This window comes from Haemaphysalis longicornis, unplaced genomic scaffold (assembly GCF_048455015.1).
Source record: "Haemaphysalis longicornis isolate Haplotype H1 unplaced genomic scaffold, Haemaphysalis longicornis Haplotype H1 scaffold_12, whole genome shotgun sequence".
Classification (NCBI taxonomy): domain Eukaryota; kingdom Metazoa; phylum Arthropoda; class Arachnida; order Ixodida; family Ixodidae; genus Haemaphysalis; species Haemaphysalis longicornis.
The window spans coordinates 83,024,234-83,040,423 of record NW_027526225.1 but is presented as its reverse complement, the minus strand read 5'-3'; the positions used below and the strand labels follow the sequence as shown (position 1 = coordinate 83,040,423).

Genomic DNA, 16,190 nt, shown 5'->3' with positions numbered 1-16,190 from the left:
TTAGTGTAGCAAGTGGTACCTGCTCGAGGCGAAGGTCGAAGAAAAGTTCCTGGACGAGGGTGCGGGCGGCCAGCCGGTACCGGTACCGCGACATCAGCAAGCACACCTCCGAGTACAGGCACACGTCCTGTTGGAAGGCCCCCGGGTACTTCTGCTTCAGCCTGCGTTTGGGCGGGCAGGCTCAGACGCGGGCACCTCGTAACAAACTGCCTCACACTCATGAACACAGGCTTCACGACAGACGAGACGACAGAGAAAGCGGCGCTCACGTCAGCAGGGCCTGCTCCGAGCCCTTCATGACGACCGAGCTGTTGAGGTTGGCGATGTACTTGAGCATTTCCCGCCGCACGGCAACCGCGTCGTAGTCGTTGTCACTCGGCCGCCTGTTCTTCCCTGCACGGCCAGCACACACAACGATTTCCTCAACACGTCTGGACTGTGGGGCTGCCCCAGATGTGCACGCCCGAGCCATTTCTAGCCCCGACACACCGCCACATTTGAAGGCATGCTTTCACACCAGTGTTACACCAGGGGCACTGTCACCCTCCATCTACGTTTCTACTAAGCACAAAAGACACCTCAGATAGAGTGGTAGCGTACGCAGCAATATTTGTGCTCTTTTCCAGCTTCCAGGGCGAAAAAAAAAAAATTGTACAGGACACCTACGTCTGTTTAAGGGAGGACGCGGGTCTTAGCATGGTCAGAAATGGCCAAAATGTCGATTTTGAGAAAATCTAATTTTTGGAATAATTGTACCTTCAAGCACCTTCCTTCAAAATATAAACGCTAAATTCTAGGGATGGGCGAATATTCGGTATTGTCGAATATTCGATCGAATAGCTCTCTATTCGTTATTCGCTTCGATCCGAATGCAGGTATTCGATATTTTCGAATTATTCGATGCTCCCGAATAGGCAGCTAAAAGCCAAGCTTTTCGGTCAAGCTTTCCGAGAGTTACCCCAGGCTTGGCTCAAGACCCACCAACGCGGACATTTCTATTATCAGTGCCGGCACTGCCGAGTTGCTGCCTTGCCTAGAGGTTCGACGAAGCTCTCGGCCGCCAGCACACTTTAGGCTAAAAAAAAAGGCGGCACTGAAACGACACCGCTCCGAACATAGCGGCACCAAGCCAGCAGACTTGTACAGGCCGCCATTTTGAATAGGCATGCCGCCATTTTGAATAGGCTCGCTCAGTGCGGCAGTACGCCTATGGGTACGCCGCACTAAGCGAGCCTATTCAAAATGGCGGCCAGCCACTTGCGCTTTGCTTGGCTACGGCCGAGGATACTAGTGGCTACAATACTTCTTTTTTTAGCGGAGCTCCTAGGCGGCGCTTAAACTTGTGAATGAGTAGAGTTCCTGTATATAGCTCCCGCAGGGAGCTAAGAGTCGCGCGACCCTTTTCCACGCGCCGCCGTGATTGCGACACTCCGGTTATCCATGCCGCGCAGAGAAGCTCCCACTACGGCTGCGCCGCAGCCGCCGACGCGGGCGGCACCACGCCCCGCCCAGGAACAGCAGCAGCAGAAGCGTGAGGCGCCGCCGACCGAAGCGCCCCCACCCCGCGTCGGCCGCCGTCGGAAGCGTGGCGGCGAGGCTCCTTCACCCGCGACGGGCGGCTTTCCCGCAGCAATCCGGATAACAAAGATGGCGGTCGGTCGCGCAACTCTTAGCTCCCTGCGGGAGCTATATACAGGAACTCTATGAATGAGCAGCCGGCGGAAACTGCTGCACCTAGAGCATGTGGCGCAACAGGCATTTCTTCATGAAAACTTGTGAATACAGCAAAGGAAAGCTGTGTGTAAGATTTTGCAATAAATGTTCAACTGGTAATAGTTTTGCACAATGCTGTGCCTACGTGAGTTCTAATTATTAGAAAAAATTGTGTACATTAGTCAGGTCACAAGTTGCTCATTTGTCTTTGTGATTTGCAATGTGTACTATTCGAACTATTCGATTCGAAATTATTCGACCAAATCACTATTCGCTTCGAATTCGCTTCGAACCTCAAAATCTATATTCGCCCATCCCTACTAAATTCGATCGGGAAATACTCGAAAATCATGTTTTGAAACGCCTCGGGGGCCACGAAATGCCCCGAATCGGGCAAAAGTTGTTTCAAATTCCCGCGCCGCAGGCGAAGCAGCCGACCGATCACCGCCATCTTGGTCTTGTTTTGAAGCTTGTTTCTTTGTGCGTATTCTGCTACATCTCAAAATGGCGTCGCTTTAGTAGAACGACCGCCCTTGCCGGTTTTCCGAAGGCGCCTTCTGAGCCGCCGATTGGCTGCAGCGCGCGCGCGCGGTTTGAGTTCATCGTTTGACGCCTCCCATTGGTCGGCACGACTGCTACGTCAGGTTTTTTTTTTTCTTTCGCCATCATGGCATCTGCTACCCACATCTGACGGAGTCCGCTCTTCTGGCGCAGCGCTCGCTTAGATTAGTTTTGCTAGACATTTTCGCGGTTTCTTTGGATTCTTTCATCGCACACATTCGTGACTGATGCCAGGAGACGTACGTTCGAAGAGGACGACCCGTCATGCATACAGGAAGCGAAAGCATTGTCCGCCCGCATAGTGCGACTTCGGGCCGCTCGACTCAGCCGGATGAAAATTGTTCGCCGCCTCGTATTGCTTCGCCTTTCCCATCGCCTGACCAACTACTTCGGGAATCCAGACCTGGTCCAAGCACGTCTTGTCTACTTGACACAAGGTATTACATGGCGGAGGAGATCGCCGCGCGTACGGAACACGCAGACGAGATCAAGCGCGGCAGATGAGACCAAATCACCAACGCAGCGGAAATTCGATCTCCTTGAACCGGATCTGTCGCACTCGGAGGTAGAATTCCGGCACAGATTTTGTCTTAGTGGATATGGCAGTGCTGAAAGACCTTTTTGCGCCTGTCCGGTGCGGACTGGCGGAGCCGGATTTGAGACGGCTGACAGGCAGTACAGACTCGCCGTGAGGCTCCAGGTGACGTGCTCGGTTTACGAACATCGTGTGGAGTGTTTTTCGTCACCAAGGACCGAAGAATCTGGCAACATCACTCCTTTCGAGGTAAACATAACGGCCTTGAAAAGTATTCAAAGCATCGGAAAAGGGGTCTGCTCTGCTCTGTCGGATTTTTGTGCTGGGATGAACTTATCCCACAGAGGCAAGCCTACACCTCAAGACGTTCCAAGCGCACTTGAAAAAAGTGGTCCAGGTTTGCGAGGACACTGCAGCAGCCTCTGAAGCAAATAGCTAGTGTGTGTGTCGTCAAGGGCTTGTACAGGGACCTTGCTCAGCCGCCAAACAACATTGATGTCATGTTTGATGGCATGTGGATGACCAGGGGACGATCGTCACACATTGGAGTGGTACAGCAAGCCTTCTACAACTTGTGAACCCCCCACCCACCCACCCACTTAAAACTTCAGTGTTGCAAAATCAAAGCTCAGTGTTTTGTCAAAGGATCGCCCGAATGTTTCCTGCCATACTGCCATAGGCCAACGAAGCTTGCCCTTCGGCTACTTTTTTTCCCCAAAAAAACATCAAGTCGTTTGACCCCTGTATCCTCTCTGCCCTGCATTTGACCCCTGTATCCTCTCAAACTTCCTGCGCAAAAACCACGACTAAAAGAGCCTCAACGAAGAACAAAAAAAAAAGAGGGCAGCTGAAGCAAGTTTCATCCCTCCCTCCTCCGCCGTACCCAATATTCTGGGTAAAAAAGTGCAATGTAATGAATGATGCCAGTTTACGAAGGACTGTTGCAGTTTTCACAACGCCAGTGAGACGACACCAGATTTCACAACGCCAGCAAGACGCCGATTGATTTGAAGTCGATAAATTTTGCTGAATTCCTGATGGTGTACGTTACTTGGCCTCTGGTATCTCCAGTTGTAGTTGACATTTTTGGAATCCAAAGAGAGATTTGGAAATGGGAAGAACATGTCTTTGTTATATGGAAATGCTGCAGTTACGCTACTGACCGTTCATTTCATAACACATATGGCCAAACTTCAAATGCAGTTTTCTCAGTTTCATATTTTTGGTCGTTTCCGTCAGCCTTACGCAGCTTTTTGGAAACTTCTTTTTGCTTCATAAGGTTAATCTTGGTACCGTTTTTTTCAGTACAACCTGAGGCACCCGATGACATTCTTCGTTTTTCTATTTAGGCCATGCATAATTAATGACTTGCAGTTATTTTGAAGAGCCAAAATATTGAATACTGCCATCTTGTATACTTGACATATTTTTTTGGGGTGCCACGACTTTAGACAAAAAAGAAGAATGTCATCGGGTATGGGAACTCTCTGGCTATCAATTCATGTAATAAAAAGCTACAAAATGCAATGCGAAAGTTCATTAAAGATGCGTAAGAAATTACCTAATTACGGTTTAGACTTTGCATGATAACTTTCAAACCAACAGCAGCAGCTCAAATATAATTGCATATTTGAAATCTACAGAGAAAAATACATTTGTGTGTAAATTTTCATAAGTTTCTACACATAAATAAAAAAAGTTAGTTTTAAGACCCTCGTCCCCCCTTAAAGGGACCCTGCAACACTCTTTGAGCAGTGCAAGTAAACCTGCGCGACTTTTAGATTACACTGCCGGGAATACCCGAGCCAAATACCGTATTTACACGATTGTAAGTCGACTCGAATGTAGGTCGACCCCCAAAAAATGGCACCTCTCAAAAAAAAAAAAAATGCCAGCGCCGCTTAGAAAATCGTATCACAAAGAGAAGCTTTTCCGTCGACCCACACGGCGGCTCCACAAGAGTGGTGCGCTCGCGGTATGCGCGGTATTTGTTAAAAAAGAAAAGCTTTTGTATAGGCACCCGGAATAACCATGCGCCGTGGGTTGAGCGGGAAAAAACATTCGCTGCGAGATGACAACCATCGAAGCAACCGGCAGCGGCCACTGTCGCCACTGCCGCGCGATACCAAAACAAACATGGCGGCTGACGGAAGCGGCCGCTCGCGATTTCTTTTGAGCGACTAACCTCCCACCATCGCGTTCGGAAGTGTACTGAACAATCTGATATGATTTGGGCTGCGTTAGCGCCGTGCATTGAATCAAGGGATTTGCTAATACTCATTTTGTTTATTAGAGACGAATAAAACGCTTCTTGACGCGTTTTTGCACGCGATTCGTGCGCGGCGACGCCCGCGTCAACGATTCCACGCGCGCGCGGCAGCAAATACTGGTTTTACCTCGGTATTACGCGTGACGAGCGCGGCAGTGGGAGAAGCCTGACGAAGAGCGCGCCTCCCATTGGGGAGGCGCCCTCTTCATGCCGGCAGTTTGAAAGCGCTCGGAAGTCGGGACAGCTGGCTGGCGCCGCCGGAGATGTTTAGGCTTACCACGGTGGCGGCGCGGATGATGCTAGTGTCGTTTTCGACCACATTTCTCCTTTCCTGCTCAAACGCCTTTGTTTGTGCCTTCAGTGATATCTTAAAGTGCGGTTAGAAGCGGTCGCTGAAGCTACGCGCACCTGGTGACGCCGCCATGTTGCCGCCGCCGATCGCCTAGCGCGCGCGGGTGGCATTCGCGGCAGTGTCAGCGCGGCGCAGTTTCGCGAGCACAAAACGCCCCATGCGGTTCACGCTTTAGACCATAACCATGGGAAAGAGGGTGCAAAGCTGTCCCCACCTCGTAGCACCCCCGATTTCTTGTTTCTCTTGCCGTTACTAGCGGTAAACGGTTCCATTTCGATTCTAAGTCGACCCCCCAACATTGGATTGTCATATTTGAAAAAAAGGGTCGACCTACAATCGTGTAAATACGGTATTACACGTGCACGTGAAGCGGTGAGCGTGCAAATCGATGTGAAAGACGCGGAAAAACCAACCGCTCTCTCTTCAGTTGTCCTCATTATGCAAACCCTGGCATGGCCTAAGGGACGTCACATAGGCCATGGCTGCCCGATCGGCTGTCACTGGTCAACTTCGCTGCTTGATTATCCCATTTCCGTCGTCGTCATCGCTGTGTACGAACCTCTTCTATGCTTGAACCTGTAGGCACAGTTTTGCCGTTTCTTTTGTATTTTGAGTGCGCTCGGAATTTGAGTGATGAGCTCAATACTTCCCTTTCAACGGGACCACTCGACTACAAAAGTTTATTGCTTCACTTCAAAAACGCCCTACCAGCCCGAGCGCGCACTTGCGAGCAGGCACCCATGCCTGCTTTTTTGTGGCACCAGACCGGAAATCGGCCCCTCCGTGATGCGGAGAAAAGGAGAAAACTACCCGGCATGTGATATATCGAAGGCCGTCGAAGAGAACGCCGCGAGCCGCCCCCCCCTCTCCGGGAGAGAGCGCGCAGCTTTCGTCGCGTTGTCCGCGGTCGAGTTGAGAGGGAACGATTATGCGCGATTTCTCATCACGCGTAGTTTCGTTAATTGTGAACGGATTTTCATAATTATTGCGGGAGGAGATTCCTGGGACAATAGACTTCATACCAAAATACATTACTAGTAGTCGATGGCATGTGTTGCAGGGTCCCTTTAAAGGGGCTCTGCAAACAAAATACAAGTTTGTTTTATTCGGAAGATTTCGTGTTTCGTGGTGCCCCCAGTGCTTGTCCGGAAAAGAAAAGTGCTTTATTCCCTGACAAATTAATCAATTTAAGCTAAAATTTTGATTATCCCGCCAAATCGTGCATTTTCGTGACGTCTGCAATAATCGTATGTTCTGGGGCACGGCCGGGCTGGAGGAGCGGCGGGCGCGCAGTTTCATACGGCCTGCGCTTCGGGTATAGTTCCCACCTTTCACCGCCGCTAGTTTGTGGCGCTTCGGACCAACCCTCGCCAGTTGACCCACAACACGGGCGGGGTAGAGGAGCGGTGCGCGCGGATTTGCCGCTGCCTTAGCCCTGCCGTGGCTACAGGTGATACCTGCCAGTGTTAATTTACATGGGCGTTCTTAAAATAGTTGATTCCTTACCCCCTTCTGAATTTTCGGTCTATTAGGGTCAAACAGCCTAACATTATCATTCGGAAGCACCGAATCAAACATTTGAAAGAAACATTTCAACGCGGGGCGCATGACGAAAAATATGCGAGGTCTTCATATCTTATCAGCGACTGTATTATATAAAAATGGTGAGACAGGCAAATAAACACGGCACTTTCCGTGACTGAAATATCATTTCTTATTTTTTTATTTTTCCTTTCGGATGATGTCTTGGTTTGCACACGCACAGGGCACGACCAGTGACGCGAATGATTTCCCGTCGAGGGAGATAGGGTTATCGCTTCGCTAAACGTGATTCTGCTATTCACGCTCCGGTCGGGCTGAGCGGCCCGCCGGCAGCGAAGCGCACTGTCAAAAACACAAAACTGCTCGGCCAGAGGCGATGCGTCGACTAACAGAAAGGCGGGTTGGAAGGGCAGAGGGTTGGTTCGAAGCGCCCCCACTGTAAAGAATCTGCTGTATGGGTTCCTTCTTGGGTGCGCAGGCCGTATGAAAGTGCGCGCTCGCCGCTGCTCCAGTCCGGCCGTGTCTGGGGGGCCTTGTTTACTGTTAGTAAATCTAGATGGTGCCACCATACTGCGGCGGGCAATTTTCTGCTTTTCTTTTTCACCATTTTTGTACCTGGCTTGTTTTTGTTCAGGGAGGAAATAATCGTTTCGTGAAACATGTGATGGTGTTCGCTTGACAAGTATGGTCATGTAAGACTTGCACCAATCAGCCACTGTCGTCTGAGACAACCCCAAGCGCCACATTGCTGTGCAGCTAAAACAACAGAGTGCACACAGTACTTCTATGTTCATGTGTATTTCCATAACTTCCATGGTTTACCCCACCATTCTTGCTGTTATAAAAAGAATGTGCCGTAAATGCAAGCGCAAATAGCTCGTTCTGCAACTCATAAGCCCTGCCTAATTTGCATTTGCTTTTGCCGCCCTCAGCCAATCGCATAGCCTGCGCATATGACATCATAGATTCTGTTGCAGGAAATGAGCTAGTCGATCACATGGTCGTTCCTTTTTCTCCTAATTACTAATTATATAGCTTATTCGAGCGAAGTTTACGTCAAAAGTGGTGTCCGTATGGTTCTAACGAGGCAATCTTTTCGAATGAACAAAACTTGTGTTTTGTCTGCATGGCCCCTTTGAGTGTGAGGATGCAAAAGCACAGGTGTGCTGGCTGCATGATGTTTGTGAGATTCCACTGCTACCTGACCCCCCACGTACGGTGGAGGGAGCTGTTGCAGTCAACGTTAAAAGAGACACGCACACCGAAACAGTTGATGCTGAGGCAAAATGGAGCAGAAGCAGCCAGTGTATGAAGCTCCTAACGACCCGTGCTGAAGACGCACGTCCTCTTATTATCACAGCACAATTGGAGGCCTAACGCACACAGCAAGAAGCAAGACAGGAGGGTGAACTTTGCTTCCTGGGGGGGTTTACTGGATTTACTTGTAATTTGAAACTTTAGAAAATTCACAGGCACACAATCAAACAAGTCTTGTGAATAAAGTTCAGGAATCCTCGGTGAAAACGTCCATGCACCGAGTGAGACAAAACCCAGTAAATGGCCACACCAAGGGTCAAGGTTGGAATCCACACTCACTGCTTTGACTAGAACGAGAAAAGGGGAAGGCTTCAGCAGCCACTGCCTCTCGGGCCTTCCCATTGCAGTGGTCACCCATGGCAGCCGCTCCGCCCACTGGCCCAACTGAAACGACAAAAGCCCGCAACAAATTGTAAGCAATAGAGACCGGCCTGTCAGCTGGCTGGTCGAGACAGCAGTGCCTCAACAGCTACACAACCAAAACACTGCCAGTCGGCCCCAGCACAGGACAGAGTCCCACCCTCCCTCGGGACTTTGCAGTCAGAATAGGGAAGCTTAGCTGAGACAACAATTTCTCCATGACTGCACATCAAAGGTAGGGGACTAGAACGGTATGGCAAAGTGCAGCAGATGACAATACAGATGCTTACAATGCATCGACTGAATTTAGAAGCATTAATGAAAAGGGTTAAACTGCAGAATTTGGTCTAGTGATTGTTTACGCCACACCAGCCAGTGTGTAACAAATGTTCTCGAAAAATTAAAACAAATTAAAACCGTCCCACTCAACATGAAAGCTGTCGGAAGTGCAGAGCAGTGATTTGTCATAATTGGCTGTAGCGCCGTTACCCACTCACTGCTACCAACCCAATGCATTTCAAATTTCCCGCCTTCGCAGCGCTCGCACGCCCCCTGCCTGAAACTGCGCCATTGGGAGTTCTGTTCTTTCTGTGCTTGCTTTTCCTCCCGCACGTGCTGTCGTTGCACTGCCACTTTTTTTCGCTTAAAAAATTAACCCAACGAGCGTTCCTAACTAAATGAACGCGAGCGCTGCCGGTTAATTACGTATATTTTGCCTCAAATGTACCTCCTGCGGTTTTCTTTGCGCTAAACAACACGGAGATGTATGACAAGCGAAAGCGGTTCACGAGTTTCGAACGCCTACGACGACTATTTAAACCGCTTGGTTTCGAAGCCTCTGCGGAACGCCCAATGACGGTACGCCGTGCTCTACTTGGGTCCGTTCTCTCACTGCGGCGCCCGATTCCAGCAGTCACTTGACATCAAACGTTACAACGAAGGATGACAACAAGGCGAGCTCCTAAAGTGCTCTGCACTTAAAATACATCACAGTCATCGCATAAATCACCATTATAATACACCGCCACCCTGGACAATGCCACTCACTTTCACAGAAGGTAACGCGTGCTCTAAATGAGTCCTTGCAACTGGCAAGTACACTGGTAACGTTTGTGCATGACAGGTAAAGAATTTCGATAAAAAAAATTCCATTATAATGAAGCAAAGTGCTGTTTCTTATGTCTTCATTATATTGAGGTCTAAAGAGCAACTGCAATGAAATTTTCGGCCCCTTAAATGCACTGTGTTCCGGTAGTATTAACTTGAAAGGCGCTACGTGCAAAATTTGGAGGCTTAAATGTGTGTCGCTGCATTGTATACGAAGATAAAAAATTGCTCTTTTCCAAACCGAAATTGGAGAAAAGGGCGGCCATTACGGCCGGCCGGAAGTGGCGTTACACTCAGGAATCGAGTGGGCACGGCCGGGGGATTCGCCCACGGCTGCCTGAGAGAAGACGCATTCGATGCGTTTGGGTCGTCCGTTTCTTTAAACACTCCAAACATGGGTGAAAAGGGGTTGGGAAGTCTGTGCAACCATTATAGCTTGACTGTGAGCGGCTGAGATGCACCTCTTGTCTGGTTAAAGGCAAACACGGGCATCGCGAGGCGTTGCGGTGAAGCTGAGAGCTAGGAAATAGGTACACAAAAGGCAGTGTTGAGAGCCAGATGGGCACTGGCACAGGGCATATTGGCTCAGCTGATCGAACCACCCTGTGTTTGTGAGTGAAGAGAACAAATAAAAAGGCACCATGGGAAGAAAGCGCCGAAACACGCCGGCCAACATATAAGAATTTGATTTCAGCGCATATTACAGTAAAGCCCCGCTACACCAAACTCCGCTTCAACGAAATATTTCCAATTCCCCATCAGTTAGCCCTAGAGGTCACTGCGACAAAGTGCCCGCCACAACGAACCATTTGTTTGGCTTGCTTTCGCTTCAACGAAATTTTCGCTCATCGGGGCTGGGCTTGAACATTTGTTTTACAATAAAATAAGCATAACGCCAGCTACCTGTAGCTTTGTATGCATTCAGGACGCTTAGTAGCACCGAAAATGTGCGCCGCGCGCCCACGCCACCACCCAAAACAAAAGTAGACTCATAGGTGGACGCCATTGTTTGCTGGTGATAACAATTCGGCAGGCAGACTTTATGTGAGGCGCAGGCCTAATTCGCCTAGCCAGAGCTACAGCCAATCTGTATCCAGTCGAAGTCACGCGAATGTGCCCAGCTGACGCCGTGGCGCCGTCATGTATGTGTAGCGGGCAGCTGTCATTGCAGTTTTTTCCTTCTACAATTTCTCAAAGTCAAAATCAAAAATGTTTTCGTGTCTAGTCTTGAACCCGCGCCATGCTATCTTAGTCGCGACCGCATGGTCGTGTTACATGCAAGCACGTGCGGCTGAAGCAGTGCCCAACAAGGATGGACTAGAGATGCGGTGGGCACGAGAGGGGGGGGAGGGGCTGACCCACCGGGGTTGTCCGGCCCGCCAGCACGCTCCCTCTTCATGCGGGCCACCCTCTCCACGCTGTGGCAGAGGAGGCAGTCCTGCGGGGTGTGCAGCTCAAAGCCATCGCTCCGCTCGGGCTCCTCCACCGACTGCTGCTCAGGGAGAAGGGGAGGGGACGGGGGCTCCTCCGCGGCCCCGTCCGTGGGTGGCCGGACGTCATCGCACACCTGCAAACAGACAGGGGGGCACCCCTTCACACATGGGCCACCATTCTGCCCACCAGCCTACACAGTAGAGGTCTTTGCTGTAGAGGTCTTTGCAACAAAAAAAAAACAAAACCCAAAACAGGACCTCCCTTGTCTCCCAAGCACTCTCGGGACTTGGTTTCAGCTCAGTGAAGCAGTGTAAACAGAGCGCAGCAAAGAGGACAGACACGACACTTGTCACCCTCCGCCACTGGATTGTTTACGCTGCCGTACTCGCTGAGCATGTACTAATTAAAGTGCCGTGAAATTCCGAACAAGCGTCCCCACCCGTGTAAGCAACCCCCTTAAATCCACTGTTAAATGAATTAAAATTTCTGCAAATTCCGGGAAAGAGCCCCCCCTCCCCTTTGCTCTGCATCCAGAGATCTATCGCCACCAAGCAACACTGGTATGCCACGGCCAGTCTATAATCCAATGCAATCCAATCCCGGTTAAAAGCCGATCTCTACCAGCCATTTCTCGTTTTTCTTTTGGTGGTGTTGGTTCAGCCATGCATTCCGGAACGGACTTCAAGTGGAATGCTGCAAACTATTCTATTGGCTGACTTGGAGGAGTCTTATGATGGTTTGGATAGTAATTACTAACATTCTTTGGCAAAATTTTAGTCCGTGTGTGTTGTTTTTTTCCTGGCAGGGGATCTTTGTTGCCGCCATCTTGAATTTTGGTGCTATTCCGGGATAGCGCCCCTTCCCCATTTCGCCGGTGATCCTTGCCTACAGCTTGCTCGAAATTTTACGGTAGTGCCCAGTTGTTTGTGGTTACTTCCCGACTCTGTCACGTCTGAATTTTGGTGCATCAATCTTAGCAGTTGGCCCAAAAGTCAGCCACTCTTTTCCTTTCACTGCACCGTGGTTTCTTAGTCTAATGTTTTAGGTTTATAGTATTATTACGTTTTGGAAGCATGTGAAAGCCCTGACAGCAGGTCTAAAGATATTGACCTCAAAGAAAAGAATTTGCTCCATGACAGCAGAGAACATGCTAGACAATTAATTCTATGGCAAGATCAAAGATTAAGTTGCTGCTCATTCAAAGAAAACAAAGGGGGAAAAAATGAAGCCAAAGAAGAACAAGAATAACGGAGCCCCAAGGGAGCAACCATTGAAGCTGCAGCAAGGAGACAGAACTATTCGGTTGTTTGTAGACCTTTCCTCTCGCATAATTATCGAACCAATTTGCCACTACTGAATCGTGACACCAGAAATCGTAGTGCAGGAACGTTCATGGGGTTAAAATACCCACTTTTCACACTTAAGAATGTTCTTTGTCCATAAGCAACTTAGAAGAGCGGCAAACTGAGCGAGTTGGTACTGGTTCAGTGTAACAAAAAAAAAAAAAAAAAAAAAAAAAATCAGAAGGAGAAACGTATGACACAGGCGCAGGCTATCAACTATGTTTTATTAAAATCGAACCGAATAAGCAACTGCTGCTTGCATGAGTGGTATACAGTTGATCCCGGATATATCGAACTCCAAGGGGATCGCAAAGTTGTTCGATATATCGATAATTCTATATATACAAAACATTTTCTTTGGCATAGAATTTTCAACGGGACGTTTGGACTGTTCGATATATCTGGGTTCGACTGTATTTGTGTTCACGGCACAGTAATCTGCTGACAGAGTCCAACCGGTTTCTACACTTTACTGCCTTTTAGGGACGAAGCCCCTTATGGGCTGGAGTTGTTGGCGTCTCCTGCCGTCATTGTAATCGTTGTCTCGTGTAGTCACGGTACTAAAACACCGGGAAACTCGTTTATGCCTCGCGCCAGGACGTACCGCATACTATAAAAGCACCGGGACACTCGCTTACGCCTCGCGCCAGAGAGCTTCGTGCTTCAAAGACACGAGACTTTTACAGCAAAGCTGTACACCTCTACCCCCAACGGTTTCATCTCCGTTGGCAAAAATGCTAAGGCGCCAAGAATACACCCATACACTGCATGCCTCACCCCTCCCCAGGTTTCACGTTAGTGGAGATGGCGCGGGATTTTCTTCCTACAATCACGTGTTCAAGCATTTCGATAATTTTTTAACGAGCAAAATAAATTATAATGTAAAACTACACGCGTCCCGTGGAAATGAATTCCTCCTGCTTCACTACACTAAATGCTAGTACCAGGGCACAACCCCCATACATCAGGCACACTGACCCACGAAACAAGTCTTTCCAAACGAGAGCTGCCTAGGCCTGTCTTTGAGGGTGCGTGCAATGGTTGAACCATCACCCCAGGAGGTAAAACTCACCGTGAAGATGAGCGCTGTGTCGACAGGCAGGCATAGCCCCATGAACTTGTCCTCGTCGGCTCTCCCGGCGGCCACCGTCTTTGTTCCCGACGTGTTGCTTGACACCGACAGCGTGCGCGTGCTGGCTGCATCGTCCAGGCACGGCTCCTCCCCTCTGCCAACAGCAATGCCCCAGGTCACGACTCAGCGTCTTCCCCAAGAGGCGTGCATTCTGGGAGGACGCTTGGCACCACCACAAGTTTCCCAACAAGGCTTAAGTCTACACTTATACGCACAGTGCTCACACTCACATTATTCTTGCATTACCCGCCACTGGCCTTCGAAACTTTCTACTTTTCTTTTTCCCGCATAATCACTGCACTCTCAAAATTGCTGCCACAAGGGTCGCCTGCAGTTGCCATGTGACAGCCCAGTGCAGTCTTTCAAGTGCTACGTGGTGCGTGCTTACCATGGTGGCCTACGCTGGAGAACTGGCTAGGTTGCCCCAAGAACCCCACATAATCCACAAGGCCTAGGTAAGGGCTTGTCAGTAACGTGTGCTTAAAAATCTAGCAAGAGAAGACGGGATGCTCTTAGGGCATCTGAAATGAAATCATTTTTCTCAACAATAAATAGTCTAGTGGCATAAACAAGATTTGTAAAAGAAACTTGTACCGCAGCTGCATACCGTAACACTTCAACAACAGCCTGCAATGTGCTTTGCCATTAACCACTATGCGTTGGCCAGAGAGAGTATCGAATGGGAGAAAGTTGCAGGGCACACACAGGCACAAATTCTTCACCGGAGCCAGTAATGTGTGTGCCACATTTCGTGATCTGATTACGCGATCAAAAAAGAGGAGCGCGGTAGATCTGCATCCCCTCAGTAGCCCCATCAGATCAGCATTGGCACCTTTCAAGTCACTTCGAAACCCTTGCAGCACCGAGCACTCTCTTCGCCACCGTCGTCTGTCACCTCCCCATCAACGGCAATGGTGATGATGAAGCAAGTGATCGATGCGAATAGAGTGATGCCCCAATAGCAAGAACGCGGCAGACGACTCCCTCCGCCCCACTCACATGTAGAAGCCGCCCCTGTCCAGGCTCCAGCTGGCATGGGGCGAGCCAAACAGGTCCACCGGGTCACCGCCCACCACGTCACAGCCCACCGAACACACCCGTTTCCGCCGCCGCCGCATCGACGAGGCCTCGCGCACCGCACGCAGCGTCGCGTAGCCCGCCACATCCCGGGCGCTCGTGTACATCAGCACGGGGGAGTCCGGCGACGTGGGGCTGACGGAGGAGGCGCTGCCGCGCGCCAGCACCCCGCCCACGAAGCCCCGCGGCCTGCGAGGCACCGCCAGTGCCCCGCCGTAGTCGCGGCCTCCCCCACCGAGGGTGCTGAGGGAGGTGGAGCTGGCGATGGGGCTGAGCGTGGTGCGGGCGGGGGCCGCCTCGTCGCACGAGCTCACCCCGCTGGTCGTCGAGTCCGTGCAGCTGTCGGAGCGGCTCTTGCTCGTGCCGGCCGTCATGGCGCTCTCGTTGCTGTCGCTCCGCTCGCCCTTCACCTCGGGGTTGCTGGCGCTCTTGTCCGTGAAAGAGGTCTCCGTGCCGGAGTCGCGGCTGCCCCCGAACGAGCTGGACCGCTCCTTCGACGCGTCCGGCACGGAGAGCAGGCGGCTCTCGGCACCACAGGCACGCACGGGGGTGGACTGCAAGCACGGTGCGACCCAATTCAGTCCCCTACCCCATGACATCTGGCGCTGCAGTAGCGGTGAACACATCAGAGTGAACGGCCTGTTCTAATTAACCCTTTGATTCCCAGGAGCAACAACTCAATATTTTTTATCATCTCGCACTTTGTGGTATTTTCGGTATTCTACACCATCTGCGACAGACAAAGGATCCCAGACCTACAAAAATTAAAGAAGAGAGGGCAGCACATACTTCCGTGTGAAAAAAAGAAGTCTTGTTTATGAGTGTCGACTCGCACCGAGCCTGGGTAGCTCAATGAGCTCAATGGGCGCCTTCGTGAGCAGCGCGTATGACGCTGTAAAGTGAAAATTTCGCCCACGTTATTCGCTTTTTTTTTCTCACATGCCCCTCTCGTTTGCCCCTCGAGTTGCGTTTCAGCGAGCGGAAGCGGTCGCTCGAGCTACTCGCATCGCGCGGGTTATCTCCGCGGCTGCGTCAACGTGCCTGTGGCTTGCGGGGCGCGCTTTTGCGGGGAAAAAAAAGCTCCATGCAGTTCACTCTGATGCCCGCGTAGACGATTAAGCTCCAATAGAAACAGAAACAGTGCGCCAGCCGTGTATGCGCGCCACGTTTTCTTTTGCAGGAAATGCTTCACGGGATGAACACTTCATTAAAACCGCGAATTTCAGTGTAGCGAAATTCAATGTAACGAAGTAAATTACGAATTCTACTGACTTTGTTACATCAAGGTTTAACTGTATGTGTTTTCAGGTTTGTCAGGTCTATGGGAGCTTAAAATTCACAGTCTGCCAGCCACCTGGACTGACTTCTCGCGGTCTGTGCGTTGGCGTTCCGCTGCCACATGTGGCAGTCGAAGGTTACCTCCCACATGCCAGTGCTCGCCTGCTCGC

The 16,190-nt window shown here is 50.5% G+C and overlaps 1 protein-coding gene across 1 annotated transcript in view; it reads right to left on the bottom strand.

Annotated features, from left to right (window-relative positions):
- Positions 1 to 16,190, bottom strand: part of Rictor (rapamycin-insensitive companion of Tor) — a 61,359-nt gene that overhangs the window by 5,131 nt on the left and 40,038 nt on the right. Inside the window, exons 22-27 of the mRNA XM_077693606.1 lie at positions 14,665 to 15,296; positions 13,606 to 13,759; positions 11,119 to 11,323; positions 8,569 to 8,673; positions 270 to 393; positions 20 to 161 (exon numbers count right to left, since the gene is read on the bottom strand). Of these exons, the coding sequence (XP_077549732.1) occupies positions 20 to 161; positions 270 to 393; positions 8,569 to 8,673; positions 11,119 to 11,323; positions 13,606 to 13,759; positions 14,665 to 15,296 (1,362 nt within the window). The remainder of the gene's footprint in view (positions 1 to 19; positions 162 to 269; positions 394 to 8,568; positions 8,674 to 11,118; positions 11,324 to 13,605; positions 13,760 to 14,664; positions 15,297 to 16,190) is intronic.